We start from the raw sequence: 13756 nt of genomic DNA on the forward strand, positions 1-13756 counted from the left end.
CCCCCCCCCCCCCCCCCAGTCCGTGGCCACGCCCCTCCGGGCACCCCCCACCCCCCCGGGCACATGGTGGGGGGACACGGGGACACACCCCACCCCCCCCCACACAAGTGGGACCCCCATGGAGGGGGGGGGGTTGTTCCATCTCCCCCCCCCCCCCCCCAAAAAAATAAAACCTGGACCCCCCCCGGGGGGGGTGAAACCAGATCGGAGCAGTGACCGATCCTGGGGGGGGGGGGGGGGACGACGACACCGACCCTGCCATGCCCCTCCCCCCTGTGGGACACACCCATCCCCCCCCCGGGACGCTCCTGCCCCCCCCCCGGCCCCCCCCCCGAGACTGTGACCCCCCCAATCCCCCTCCCCGCCCCCAAATCAAGGGGCTCCAGCCCCTCAGTGCCCCCCCCCCCAATAAAAAGACGGAGCCGCGGGCAAGTGGCTAAAGGCGGTTTATGGGGGGGGTTGGGGTACAGGGGGGGCACCGGGGGGTCCGGGGGGGGGCGGGGGGGCTCCAAAAAGACCATGCTAAATAAGTAAAACCAACTTTTTTTTTTTTTTTTTTTTTTCCCCGGGGAGGTGGGGGGGGGAGAGAGAGAGATTTAAAGAAGGGGGGAGGGGGGGGCCCCCCACTTCTAACCCCCCCCCTCCCCCCCCCCCCATGTTGTATTTACAGGGACACGCGAGGGGGGGGGGAGCTCAGAGCGGGGGCATGGGCAGGGGGCCTTTGTCCAGGGGCCCCCCCAAGTCTTTGGGGGGCCCCCCCGGGCCCGTCAAGGCCTCGTCGGCGCCTCCGCCGCCCCCCCCCGGCCCCCCCCGCCGGCCCCGCTTCCGGAAGTACTTGTAGCGCTGGACGTAGGCGCGCACCAGGTTGTTGACCTTGACCGGGTTGATCTCCCCGCTGCGGCTGTGGCAGATCTTTTTTTTTTTTTCGGGGGGGGGGGGGGGGGTAGGGGGTGCAGGGGGGGGGATGACACAAAACGGGGTGAGGGGGGGGCTCGGGGGGGGGCCCCGGGGCTCCCCCTTGCCCCGCGGTACCTTGTGCACGGCCTTGCGCAGGATGTCCTTGTACTCGTCCTTGGTGATCTCCTTCTTCTGGTAGAAGGGTTTGATGGCGAGCTTCACCTCCTCCACCGCCCGCTCCTGCGTGTGCAGCTTCTTCAGGTACTGCGGGCAGGGGCAGGGTCACCGCGGGGGCACCGCGGGGTCAGGGGGCACGGCCCCGCCCCCCGGCGGTGATCCCCGCACCGTCATGGCCGCCGTCACCTCCCCGGGGCGTCAGTGTCACCGTCAGGGCCAACCCTGACGTGGGGTGTCAATGCCAAGGTTGTTGTCAACGTGAGGTGTCACTGCCACCGTCAACGGGGTGGCCCTGTCACTGTCAGGGTCATTGTCAACGTGAGGTGTCACTGTCACTGCCAACAGGGGGACCCTGTCACTGTCAGGGTCACTGTCATCATCAACGGGGTGACCTGTCACTGTCAGGGTCATTGTCAACGTGAGGTGTCACTGTCACCGTCAACAGTGGGACCCTGTCACCATCACGGCCACCACAACCGCCATGGGGGATCGGTGTCGCTGTCACGGCCAACCCTGACACGTGGGGTCACTGTCACGGCCATTGTCAACATGGGGTGTCACCGACAATGTCAATGGGGTGGCTCTGCTGCTGTCATGGCCACCACAACCGCCATGGGGGGGTCACTGTCACTGTCATCGCTGACACAGGGGGTCACCACCACTGGCCCTGTCACCATCAATGGGTGACCCTGTCACCATCACGGCCATCACCGACATGGGGTGTCACCGTCACCATCAGCAGCGTGTGGCCCTGTCACCCTCACGGCCACCACAACCACCACAGGGTGTCCCCGTCACCACCACAGCCAACCCCGACACAGGGCGTCACCACCACTGACCCCGTCACCCTCAACAGGGTGACCCTGTCACTGCCGCGGCCATCGCTGACACGGCCTGTCACTGTCACAGTTGACAACGTCACCCCCCCGCGATAGCCGTGTCACTGATGGGGACGCCCCCATCCCCTCCAATGTCACCCCCACCCCGGGACAGCCCCATCCCCGGTGTCCCCACCACGGGACCTTGACCCTGTCACCATGGGCGCTGCCTGTCCCCCCCCCCACCCCGTGTCCCCCCATTTCCCCTTGTCCCCAAACAGCCCCTCGTGTCCCCCCCAACCCCAGGAGACACCTCACGTCCCCCCACCCCGACGCCCCCCTCCAGGTCCCCCTGCCCCCCCCGGGATGCCCCATGTCCCCCCGTGTCCCCCCCACCTTGTCGGTGTCCCCTCGTCCCTCGGAGCTGACGCTGCCGTCCCTTTTGCCGCCCTCGGCGCTGGACGAGGCGCCGTAAAGTGGGGCGGGGACCCCCCCAAGCGCCACCCCCACCCCCCCCGCCGGCCCCCCCAGCCCCGGCAGCCCCGTGGGGGTGGCGGGCGCCGAGGGACACCCCACCAGGGGCAGGGCCCCGTGCAGCAGGTACGGGGGGGGCGCGTGGGGGGCCGGGGGGTGGGCGGCGGGAGTGGGGGGCTGGGGGGTGCCCAGGGGGGGCGGCGCCTTGGTGTGGCTCAGGATCTGCAAAAGGGGGGGGGGGACACGACACACACACAGAGAGAGGGGGAGTCATTTGGGGTGGGGGGCACCCGCGGGGGTCTGCACCCCCCACGAGGATGGGACAGACACTGGGGTGTCCCCCCACGGAGAGGGGGGGGTGGGTGCCCCCCCCGGGGTTTCTGTCCCTTTGGGGGGGTCTGTCCCCTCCCGGGCGGGGTGTGCCCCCCCCCGTGTCTCCATCCCCTCCTGGAGGAGCTTCTACCCCTTGTGGGGGGTGTGACCGTCCCCTCCTGGGGTGGGGGGGGGGGGGCATTTCCACCCCCCGGTGCCGCCCCCCCGCCGCGTCCCCACCTGGTTGGTGGCCTGGATCAGCTCCTGCGCCTTGGCCCTGCTGGCCAGGTTGGCTTCTTCCATCTTGAACAGCAACGCCGTCACTGCGGGACCCCCCCGTGTGAGCAGGGCCGGGGGGGGACACCCGACAGCCCCTGCACCCCCCCACCCCCCCGAAAACGCCCCCAGAAAGGGCCACCTACGTGCCAGCACGCCGCTGGTGGCACAGTCCACGCCGCCCTGCAGGTTCCAAGCCACCGGCGCCGGGGGGGGCCCCAAAGCTCGGGGCCCCCCCGGCTCCTCCTTGGCCTCGGAGCGGCTGTCGGCTTCGGGGTCGGCGCGAGGGGGGTCGGCGCCGCCCGGGGCCCCCGTCCCCGTGGTGGTGGTGGCCGTTGTGGCGGGGGGGGGCCCCCCGGTGCCGCCGCCCCCGCCCCCCCCGGCGGCCGCCGGCCCCTCCTCGGGCAGGAAGGAGACGTCGGGGGTCTTGCAGCTGCTGTCGACCGTCTGGGAGTCGGGGGTCAGCTCCCGCTCGGGCGCCGGCGGCCCCGGGCCCCCCCCGGCCGGCGCCTTCCCGGCGCTGGGGGGCGCGGCAGGGGGGCTGGGGGGCTTGGGGCTGCCCGCCGACTTCCTCCGAGCCCGACCAGGTGGCTTCCGCTTTGGGGGGCAAGCGGAGCGGGGGGCTGCCGGCCCCTTGGCTACAACTGTCCGCCTTGGACTTCTTCAGCGAGCCCTTGGGCTTGGCCTTCCTCTTCTTCCTCGCCTCGCCGCCGGCCTTGACCTTCCCGCCGGCGCCTTTGGGCTTCTTCAACCGGCCTTGACCTTGGGGGTTTTCACCTTCTTGGTTTTCCCCCCCGTTTCTTTGGGGGGGTCGGTTTTTCCCCCCGTTTTCCCCTCGGCCGCCGCCTTCTCTTCGGCCTTCAGGAAGGGCGCGCGGCTCTCGGCGTCGCGGCTGAACTTGACCCCGATGCCGGGGCCGGCGCCCTCCTTCCCGCCGGCCGTGGTGGAGCTGACGCCCTCGCGGATCAGAACGGCCACCTTGGACTGGAGCTTCACCTTCCTGCCCGGGGGGGCCTTCCCGGGGGGGGGCTCGCCCTCCTTGTGTCCCCCGCTCCTGCTCTTCCGCGCCGGTTTCTCCCTCTCGCCGCGCGGCGCCTTCTCGCCCTTCGCCGCCTCCGACGGGCGCCCGGGGGGGCTCCTTAAATTTTTTTTTGTATTTTTCCCGCCCTTGGGGCCGCTCCTCGGCCCGGCTGCGCTTCCGCTCCTTCTCCTTCTTGCCCTCCGCTCGCGGCTCTCCCTTCCCTCCTCCTCCTCCTCCTGCTCCTCCTCCTCCTCCTCCTCGCGCCGTCTCGGCCGCCTCCCGGTCGGAGAAGCCCTCGAAGCTGAGGCCCTCGGAGTCGTACAGCACCTCCCGCCGGGCGGCCTCGGGCGTCCCGGCGCGGCGGCTCACGGTGATGGTGCGTTTGATGGCGAAGAGGTCGGCGTCGTTCAGCTCCTGCACGGACGGCGGCACCACGGGCCGGGGGCTCGCGCCGCCGCGCCGCCGCCTCCGCCCCCTTCTCGGCCTTGGCCTCCGCCGGCGCCTCCCGGGAATTCCGCCGCCCCCGCGCCGCTCCCGCGAGCGCGAGCGCTGTTTTTTCTTTTTCTTGCCCTCGCCGCGGTGTTTCTCCTTGTGGCGGGGCCGGCGCGGGCGCTCGCCGCTGCCCGACCGGCGGCTCCGGCGCTTCTCGCGCGAGCGGGAGCGGCGCCCCCGCGACCAGGAGCGGCGCCGGGAGCGGGAGCGGGAGGCGCGACGGTGCCGCCGCTCCTTGGCCTTGGCCGGGGGGTCGGGGGGCTTCTTCCCCCCCCAGGCCGCCGCGCCGCCCCCGCCGCGCTCCCGCGAGCGTTTGGGTTTTTTCCGGGAGGCGGCGGAGGGCGAGCGGGGCGAGGGGGGGGCGCGCAGGCGCCGCTGGCTCAGGATTTTCCGCCGCAGGTCGGACCCCCCCGTCTTCCAGCGCGGGTCCGGCTGGGCGTCGGCGCCGAAATCCCCCTCCTCGTCGGAGTCGGCGTTGAAGGGAGAGGAAATCGTCGCCCTCGGGCAGGCGGGGGGGCCGCGCCTCGGGCGCCCGCCCCCGCCCGCCGCCGCGGAAGGGCCGCAGGGGGCTGTACCGCTCCTCCTCGGGCTGCACGATCTCCCCCTCCTCGATCTCGGAGTCGCCGCCCCCCCGGCAGCCCCCAGTCGCGCCGCGGGCGGTGCCGGGGGGGTTTGGCGGCGCCGCGGGGCTGGGGGGGCGGCGGCGGGGGGGGGCGGCGGCGCTTTGGGGTTCCCGGCGGCGACGACCTCCAGGGAGACTTTGCCCTCCAGCTTGGGGTGGGTTTCGCTTTCCGGGCGGGTTTTAGCGGCCAAATCCACCACGAACACGCGGCGACGAGGCTCCGGGAGGGCCCCCTCGGCCGGGGGAGGGGGGGCGTCATCTTCCTCCTCCTCCTCTTCCTCCTCCTCCTCCTCCTCGGGCAGCGTGGAGTCGGCGCCGGGGGGGTTGGGGGGGCCGGCTCGGGGTCCTTCTCGAAGTCCTGGCTCAGGCTGTTGTCGTCGTAGATGCCGGCCAAGGTCTCCGAGATGCGGCTGATGCTGTGGGAGACGTCGGGGCGGGCGGGCGGCTCTTCCTCTTCCTCCTCTTCCTCCTCTTCCTCTTCTTCCTCCTCCTCTTCCTCCTCCTCCTCTTCCTCCTCCGGGCTGGGCTGCTGCGGGAGGAGCTGGGGTTGGAGCCGGTGGGATCGAAGGGTCGTACTTCTGGTCCTGGCGGCCTTCGGCCTCCTTGCCCGCGGGGGAGGTTCCGTAGCCGAAATCCCCCCCCGGGTTGTCCTCGTCCGTGGGGTGAAAAGGGTCATAAATATCCAGGGCGGGGGAGCGGCAGGAGGCGGTGGCGGCGGGGGGGGGGCCCGGGCTGCGAGGAGGAGGAGGAGGAGGAAGAGGAGGACGAGGCCGACGAGGAGGAAGAGCGGGAGGAGGAGGAAGACGACGAGGACGAGGAGGAAGAGGAGGAATCGGCTTTTTCCAAGGCGCTGCCGGGGGGGGGCTGCGTCCGGGCCGGCTCCTCGCGGGGGGCGGGGGGGCCCTGAGGACGCTGCTGCTGCTGCTGCTGCTGGGGGGGGGGTTGTTGCCCCCCCGGAGCAGCCGCCCGAGGCCCCGGGGGCGCCGGGGCCGGCCCGGCGTTGGGGGGGGGGCTCGGCGGGTTCGGTGGGGTAACGGGGGGGCCCGGGGGGGCCCGGCTGGGGGGCCCGGGGGGGCTGGGGGACCCCCGGGCGCTCGCCAGCGCCGCGCCGAGGAGCCGGGCAGGTGGCCTGGGGGAGGGGAGGGGGGGTCAGCACCCTGCACTCCCCCCCCCAAAACCCCAGGGACCCCCCATGCCCCGTGTCCCCCCGAACACCCACCCTCACCCCCCAACCCCCAACACGCCATGTGTGTGTCCCCCCGCCGTCACCATTCCCCACCCCCACCCCCCAACTGTCCCCCCACACCCCCAAGAACCTGCCCCTGCCCCCCCATTCCCCCCATCCCCCTCCCCGGTGACCCCTCAAACCCCCCCCACACCCTGTCCCCCCCCCGCGCCCCCCCACCTCCTTTGGGGGCCCTCCAGGGCCTCTCACGCCGCAGCAGCCCCGAGGCGGTCGCCAGGTCCCCGACGTCCCCCAGACGCACCTCGGCCACCAGCTCCACCTCCTCCTCCTCCCCCTCCCCCTCCCCGCTGCTGGGGGGGGCAGGGGTGGGGGGGGGGGGGTCAAGGGGGGGGCACCCCGACATCTGGGCACCCCCCCCGCCCCATCCAACACCCAGCACCCCTCCTCTGCCGCCCGCGGGTCCCCTTGTCCCCTCCTCGTCCCCAAGCAGAGGACCCAAGTGTTAACTGACACCCTCCCGCCAAAGGGACCCCCCACGCTCCCCCGCCCCCCCCAAGGGGACCCCTTGACCCTCCGCCCCCCCAGGAAACCCCCCAAAGGGGCTCAGACACCCCGCCCCCCCCCACATGGGCCCCATGCACCAACCCACCCCCCCACCCCCCATAAAACAGGGCCCCAGGCACCCCCCTGCCCCCTCCCCAAACATCCCCCTGCCCCCTCTCACTCCCCCGGCACCCCCTTTCCCCCCTCCCCAATCGAGGGGACCCCCACACCCCCCGCCCCAGTCCCAGTGCCCCCCCGGCTCACCCCCCCCCGGCGGCGCCCAGGAGAAGCTGCGCCCGCAGCGAGGCCACGCAGCTCTGCTGCAGCTGGTCCAGGGCCCCCGCCAGCCCCGGCGGCGCCTCCCAGCCCTGCTTTGGGGAGAAAACCCCCGAAAACAGGTCACGGGGGGCGCGGGGGGGCCCTCGGGGGTAGCAGCACCCCCCCAGGGCTCTGCCAGCTCCCAGCAGGCACTGGGACCCCCAGGGCGGGGGGTGCCCCCTCCCTTGCTGGGGGGCACTGGGGGGCACTGGTGCACTCACCGGGGCGCCCTCGGCGCGGGGCCCCCAGCACCACCGCGGCCGCGTCATCCTCTTCCTCACGGCGTCTGGGGGGGGACAGGGTGAGGGTGGCACGGGGGGACACGGGGGATGACGTGGGGACGGGGATAAGACAGGGACACAGGGAGGGACACGGGGACACGGAGGGGACGTGGTGAGGGATGCGGGGACACAGGGAACACGGGCGGGACGCTGAGGGGATGCGGGGACAGAAACGAGGCGAGGACACGCCGAGTGACGTGGGGACAGGGAACGTGGGGAGGGACATGAGGACACAGGGGGGGATGTGGGGACACGGACGGGGGGACACGGGGACAGCAGAGTCACACCGAGACACACCGGGACAGGGACACAGGGAGGGACAGATGGACAGGGATGGGGGGACGTGGGACGCAGGGACGTGGGGTCACACCGAGGGACGGACACGGGGACGCAGGGAGGGACTTGGGGGACAAGGATAGACACCCCCCACCCCCCCGGGATGCGAGGGGACACGGGGACAGGGACCCCCGGGCCATGGCCCCCCCGCGCTGTCCCTACCTTCGCCCCCGGCCCAGCCCGCGAAGCCGCCGCTCACCGCGCGCTGCAGAGCCTTCTGCGGGGGGAGCGGGGGGAGCCCCCCCGGACAGCCCGTCAGGGGGGGCGCCGCCCCCACCCCCCGCACCCCCCCGCACCCCCCGCCGCTCACCACGAGGACCTGCCCGGGGCGCAGGGGACCCTCGGGCTCGGGGGGGGCCCCGCTGGGACGCCCCCCCTCCTCGCCGGGCCCCGCCGGCTCCTCCCGCCCCCCCGGGGGCCGGGGCTTCTCCTCCTCCTCCATGGGGACGGCGACGGCCTGGGGGGACACGGGGGGAACTGGGACCCCCCTCCGCCCCCCGACCCCCCTTTTCTGCCCCAATTCCCCTTCCCCCACGCAATTCCCCTTTACTGCCCAATTTTTTCTTTAACCTAATCACCTTCTTTTTCCCCAAAACCCCTTTCCCCCTTTGCCACCCCAAATCCACCCTCCTCACTCATTTCCTCCTCATTTTTACGCCAATTTCACCCTTTTTCCCCCAATTCTCCATCTCTCACCCCACTCCCCCCCCCTTATCCCTCCCAACTCCCCCATTTCCCACTCTCGGTCCCTTTTTTCCTATTTCTTTCTTTTTTTTACCTCAACTCACCCCCCTCCCCTCTATCACCTCTCCATCACAGCTTAGTTCTCTCTTTCGCCCCAAATCCTCCCTATTTCCCCCCAAATTCCCTCCATCCCACTCCAAAACCCCCCAAGCCCCTTCGCCGGACCCCAACCCCCCCCGATCGCTCCCCAACCCCCCCCCCGGGTACCCAATCCCCCCATTCCCGCCCCAAACTCCCGTTTCCACCCAAATTCCCGCGTTCCCGCCCCAAATCCTCTCCTCGCACCTCCCGCCCCCCCTTTCCCGCCCCGAATCTCCTCCTCGACCCCCCCGAAACGCCCCGATCGCGCCCCGCATCCCCCCAGCGCCCCCCGTCCCGTCCCCGCGCCCCGCACGCCGCGGTCCCGCCCCACTCCCCCCGCCGCCCCCCCGCCGCCCCCGGCCCCGCTACCTCCGCCCCCGCCCTAGCGCCGCGGCCCGGGCCCGGCCGCCCCCGCCGCCATCTTACCCGCTGCTCCGCTGCGCCGCGGGGGCGGGGCCGCGCGGGGCACGCCGGGAGCTCCGCCCCCTGCCGGGGAGGGAGGGCGGGGGGGGCTCGCACTACAGCTCCCGGCGGCCCCCGCGCCACGCGTTGCCAGGCGACGCGCGGCGGGAGGGGCGGGGCGACACGGCCCGCTCCTTTCGTAACCACGCCCCCCAAGAGTAACCACGCCCCCACTCGCAACCGCGGCCGCGCCCCGGCCCGGCCACGCCCCCTCTCGGCCCGGGCCGCCTTGTAAGGCAGCGCGGCGCGCGCGGAGGGGGCGTGTCCGCGCATACATTAGCGGGTGGCCCCGCCCCCCCGCGGCCGCGGCCGGGCATGGAGCGGGGCCGGGAGCGGCGCGGGGGGCCCGGGGGGGCCGCGCCCCCCCCCGAGCGCCTCCGCCTGGTCGTGCTGGGCAGCGGCGGCGTCGGGAAGAGCGCGCTGAGCGTCCGCTTCGTCCAGGTACGGGGGGGACCCCGAAACCGGGACACCCCCCCAAACCGCGAAACCCCCCCGAAAAGCTGGACACGCCCCCCCTCTAAACTGGGACCCCCCCAAAACGGGACCCCCCCTCCCCAAACCGTGACACCTCCGACCCCGGGCACCTGCGCCGCCCCCGTCTGGGGGTTCAGGACCCCAATTCCCACCCCCCCAGTTCAAGGGGGGGGGTCACTACTCACCCTCCTCATCCCCCCCCAGCTTCTGGGGGTCCCAACACACAGACTCCGGGGGGGGGTGGGGGGGATGTGCCCTCTCCTCCATTTTTGGGGGTTCCACCCCCCCCCAATTCCTGACCCCCCCCTCGCCCCCCCCAGTCCTACTTCGTCCCCGACTCCCCCCCCACCATCGAGGATTCCTACACCCGACTCTGCACCGTCGACGGGGTCCCCGCGCGCCTCGACAGTGAGTTTGGGGGGCTGGGGGGGCTGAGGGGGGGCCCCCCTCAATTGGGGGACACCCCCCCCCCCCAAAAAAAAAAAACCTCCCCCCCGGGTCAGTCCTGGACACGGCGGGGCAGGAGGAGTTTGGGGCGACGCGGGAGCAGCACCTGCGGGGGGGGGACGGCTTCCTCCTCGTCTTCGCCATTAACGACCGCGGCAGGTAACGGGGGGGACGCCCCCCCCCCCCTGCACCCCAAAACATCCTCGGGCACCCCCCACCCCCCCAGGGGGCTCCCAAACGCCAAAACTCGCCCCTTGTGCCCCAAAACCTGACACGGGGCCAGCGTGGGGACCCCAAAACATCCCCCCCCAAAATACCCTCCATGTGCACCCCAAAATGTCCCCCCCCAACCCGCACGTGACCCCAAGCACCCCAAAACCCTCCTGCGCACCCCAAAACTGCACCCGGATCCAGCACAGACCCCCCCAAAACACCCTGACCCCCCCCCCCAGCACCCCAAAACCTGACCCGACCCCCTCCACCAGCCCTAAGCACCCCAAAACCCCCCCGGTACCCCCAACTGCCCCCCCAAGCCCCTCACACGGCCCCTCTGCACCCCAACACTCCCCCCGCCCCCCCAGCCCTGAGCACCCCAAATCCCTGCCCCCCCCTCACGGCCCCCCAGCCCCCCCAAACCTGCTGCCGAACCCTTCGCACGGCCCCGAGCACCCCAACCCCCCCCGACACCCCCAAACCCCCCCCCCGACACCCCCAAACCTGCCCCCGCCCCTCCTTTCCCCCCCCCGGCCCCCCCATCCTGCCCCCCCAGTTTCGGGGCGCTGCGGCGGCTGCACGGGCAGATCCTGCGGGTGAAGGACCGGGACGACGTCCCCGCCGTGATGGTGGGCAACAAGGGCGACCTCCTCCCCCAGCGCCAGGTACCCCCGGGGCGCCCCCCGGGACCCCCTGACCCCTGAAATCCCCCCAAAACTGCTTTGGAATAGGCGGAACAGGAAGTCCCGCCCCCTCTGGGCCCAGAACAGGAAGTCCCGCCCCTTTTAGCCACTCCAATTTTAACCTGAAACAGGAAGTCCCGCCCTCTTGCCACTAGTTCTATACAGAACAGGAAGCCCCGCCTCCTTCGGGCCCAGAACAGGAAGTCCCGCCCCCAGTACCCACAGAACAGGAAGTCCCGCCTCCTTTTAGTCACTATTTTTTACCTGAAACTGGAAGTCCCGCCCCCTCTGGGCCCAGAACAGGAAGTCCCGACCCTACCGATAGTCTCGGTTTCACTCAAGACAGGAAGTCCCGCCCCCACTAGAAAAAGAACAGGAAGTCCCGCCCCCAGTGCCCACAGAACAGGAAGTCCCGCCCCTTTTAGCCACTAATTTTAAATTGAAACAGGAAGCCCCACCCTCTCTAGCCACTACTTTCATACAGAACAGGAAGTCCCGCCCCCTCTGTCCCAGAACAGGAAGTCCCGCCTCTTTTAGCCACTCCAATTTTGACCTGAAACAGGAAGTCCCGCCTTCTCTGGCCAATAGTTCAATACAGAACAGGAAGTCCCGCCCCTTCTGACTGCTGTAATTCTACCCCAAACAGGAAGTCCCGCCCCTTCAGCTACTCTAATTTCACACAAAGCAGGAAGTCCCTCCCCTCTAGGCCCAGAACAGGAAGTCCCGCCCCCTCTGGCCGTTTGGGTCCATTCAGGACATCCCGCTCCTGGCGGGGCTGTTGCAGCGCTTCCCAGAACAGGAAGTCCCGCCCTTCAGGCCAGGGCGGCCATCTTGGATCCCCTCAGAACAGGAAGTCCCGCCCTAAAGGCCAGGGTGGCCATCTTGGATCCACAGGAAGTCCCGCCCTTCAGGCCAGGGCAGCCATCTTGGATCCACAGGAAGTCCTGCCTCCAGGCCCCACAGCAGCCATCTTGGATTCACTCAACAGGAAGTCCCATCTCTGTGGGCCCTGGTGGCCATCTTGGTCCCATCCGGAACAGGAAGTCCCACCCCTGTTGTCCTGGAAGCCATAATGGCCCCACTCAGACCACAGCCCCCCACCCTCCACCTCACGGCGGCCATCTTGATCTCCCTCCCCACACCAGTGACCCTTTCGCCGGCCATCTTGGAGCCGCCACCTGGCCCCACAGGGCTCCCAGCCCCTCACCCAGCGGCTGGGGGCCCGGGGGGGGGGGGGGGAGATGTCGGCCCACCCCCCCGCGCCCCCCCAGCCCCGCTGTGGCCCCCCCAGGTGCTGCGGGAGGAGGCTCAGGCCTTCGCCCGCCAGAACCGCCTGCGCTACCTGGAGGCCTCGGCCAAGACCCGCCTCAACGTGGACGAGGCCTTCCACGAGCTCGTGCGGGCCGTCAGGTGTGGGGGGGCTCGTGGGGACCCCCAAACCCCCGGGGAGCCCCCCGGCTCCAGCTCAACCCCCTCCTCTTCCTCTTTGCTCCCCACAGGCGCTTCCGGGAGCAGGAGATGCCCCCGCCGCTGCCCCCGCCGCCCCCCAGCAAGGACCCCCCCCGCTGCCCCTGTGCCCTTTTCTGACCCCCCCCGGGGCGTTTTGGGGGGCTGTGGAGGGGGGACACACCTGTACACGTGTCTAAGGAACCTTCACCCCAAATTTGGGGGCCACCCCACCCCCAGACCCAAGTCCTGACACCCCCCCAGTCCTGATTTTTTTTTTGGGGGGGGGCACTTGACACTACCCCACAGACCCTCCATTTTGGGGCCCCTTTTTTCTAGACCCCCCCCCTTCTTGCAGACCCCCCCGATCTTGTTTTGGGGAGCCCCTTGACCCACAGACACCCCCCCGATCCCATTTTTTGGGTACCCACGTTTTTGAATCCCCCCCCCCCGGCTCCTATTTTGCGGTTCCGCCCTTTAGGAGCGGCCTCCACCCTCCCCCCCCCAATTTGGGGTCCCCAGAGCCCCAGTTCTTTCCTACCCCCCCCCCCGCATATTTGGGGGGGGACCCTCCTCCACGGGACCCCTGAAACCCCCAATTTGGGGACCCAACACCCCCCCTTCCCCCCCCATTTGGGTCCCTCCCATCATGGGGGGCCCAGGACCCCCCCTTCTTCACTCCCCTCCATCCCCTCCCACTCTGGGGTCCAAGAGCCCCCCCAGCTCCACAATTTGGGGTTCTGCTCCCCCCCCTTTTTTTTTTGGGGTCCCCCTCAGTTTTGTCCCCAGAAGGACCCATGGGGGCCCCCCCCAGCTTCACACAGACACATTCCCCCCCCTCGGAGGGGGACACACGCACACATCCCCCCCCCAGTCAGTGTCACAAGTTTTGGGGTGCCCCTGTGCCCCCCCAGCTGCTGTAAATACCCCCCCCCCCCCGCGGGGAGGGGGGGGCCACATTAAAGTGCCTTAACGCCGCAGGTCACACGCGTGTGCGAGGGGACACGTGGAGATGGGGGGGGGGGGGAGGGGGCGGCACTTGTGAGGAGACCCCAAAATGGTGTGATGGTGTGAGACCCCCCCCCGGCCTGTCAGGACCCCCCTCGTGCAAGACACCACCCCCCCCCCCCAAACTCGTGCGAGGTCCCCCAAGTTGTGTGACACCCCCCCTCACCTTGAGACCCCCCCAAATCATCTGACCCCCCCCCCCCAACCTGCAAGACCCCTTATGGGACACCCCCATGTCGTGTGACCCCCCGATTTGCCCCCCCAGTCCCTCAACACCCCTAAAGTCATCCAACACCCCCCCGAGTTGTGTGCAACCCCCCCCATTCCCCCCCCCCCAAAAACGAGGAGACTCGGGAACGATAAAAAGGTCTCGGCAACACCCACGACACGGCCCGACACGATACACCGTAGAAAAGGGGGGGGGGCACGGGGGGGCCCCCCCAAA

General features: G+C 70.6%; 2 protein-coding genes across 4 annotated transcripts; one reads left to right on the top strand and one right to left on the bottom strand.

The window, feature by feature from the left end:
• Positions 1 to 506: 506 nt before the first annotated feature.
• Positions 507 to 10171, bottom strand: SCAF1 (SR-related CTD associated factor 1). The gene is made up of 12 exons (XM_074929973.1): positions 10068 to 10171; positions 9005 to 9064; positions 8064 to 8210; positions 7916 to 7970; positions 7358 to 7422; positions 7083 to 7189; positions 6495 to 6625; positions 3101 to 6218; positions 2919 to 3001; positions 2289 to 2588; positions 1033 to 1161; positions 507 to 912 (listed from the first exon to the last, which is right to left on the bottom strand). Exons 3-12 carry the CDS (start codon positions 8193 to 8195, stop codon positions 665 to 667), a joined length of 4368 nt encoding a protein of 1455 aa, XP_074786074.1. The 5' UTR covers positions 8196 to 8210; positions 9005 to 9064; positions 10068 to 10171; the 3' UTR covers positions 507 to 664.
• On the top strand, positions 9316 to 13220 carry RRAS (RAS related). 3 transcript variants are annotated; one of them, XM_074930059.1, is made up of 6 exons: positions 9316 to 9481; positions 9835 to 9922; positions 10018 to 10120; positions 10731 to 10839; positions 12149 to 12267; positions 12357 to 12566. In XM_074930059.1, exons 1-6 carry the CDS (start codon positions 9356 to 9358, stop codon positions 12442 to 12444), a joined length of 633 nt encoding a protein of 210 aa, XP_074786160.1. In that variant the 5' UTR covers positions 9316 to 9355; the 3' UTR covers positions 12445 to 12566. The 3 variants fall into 3 exon arrangements, with proteins under 3 accessions (XP_074786160.1, XP_074786162.1, XP_074786159.1); XM_074930061.1 differs by lacking the exons at positions 12149 to 12267; positions 12357 to 12566 and adding an exon at positions 11642 to 11741; XM_074930058.1 differs by lacking the exon at positions 10731 to 10839 and having other exon boundaries at positions 9317 to 9481; positions 12357 to 13220.
• Positions 13221 to 13756: the final 536 nt, after the last annotated feature.

This window comes from Athene noctua, chromosome 31 (genome assembly GCF_965140245.1).
Source record: "Athene noctua chromosome 31, bAthNoc1.hap1.1, whole genome shotgun sequence".
NCBI lineage: Eukaryota > Metazoa > Chordata > Aves > Strigiformes > Strigidae > Athene > Athene noctua.

Excerpts from the sequence above, each read along its gene's own strand:
- SCAF1 (XM_074929973.1), bottom strand. The coding sequence starts at position 8,195 with ATGGAGGAGGAGGAGAAGCCCCGGCCCCCGGGGGGGCGGGAGGAGCCG. Across the intron at positions 7,190-7,357 it reads CCCGCGCCGAGGGCGCCCCG|CAGGGCTGGGAGGCGCCGCC; the intron begins GTGAGTGCACCA and ends TTCTCCCCAAAG. Across the intron at positions 3,002-3,100 it reads CACCAGCGGCGTGCTGGCAC|TGACGGCGTTGCTGTTCAAG; the intron begins GTAGGTGGCCCT and ends GGGGTCCCGCAG.
- RRAS (XM_074930058.1), top strand. The coding sequence starts at position 9,356 with ATGGAGCGGGGCCGGGAGCGGCGCGGGGGGCCCGGGGGGGCCGCGCCC. Across the intron at positions 9,482-9,834 it reads TGAGCGTCCGCTTCGTCCAG|TCCTACTTCGTCCCCGACTC; the intron begins GTACGGGGGGGA and ends CGCCCCCCCCAG. Across the intron at positions 9,923-10,017 it reads GGTCCCCGCGCGCCTCGACA|TCCTGGACACGGCGGGGCAG; the intron begins GTGAGTTTGGGG and ends CCCCCGGGTCAG.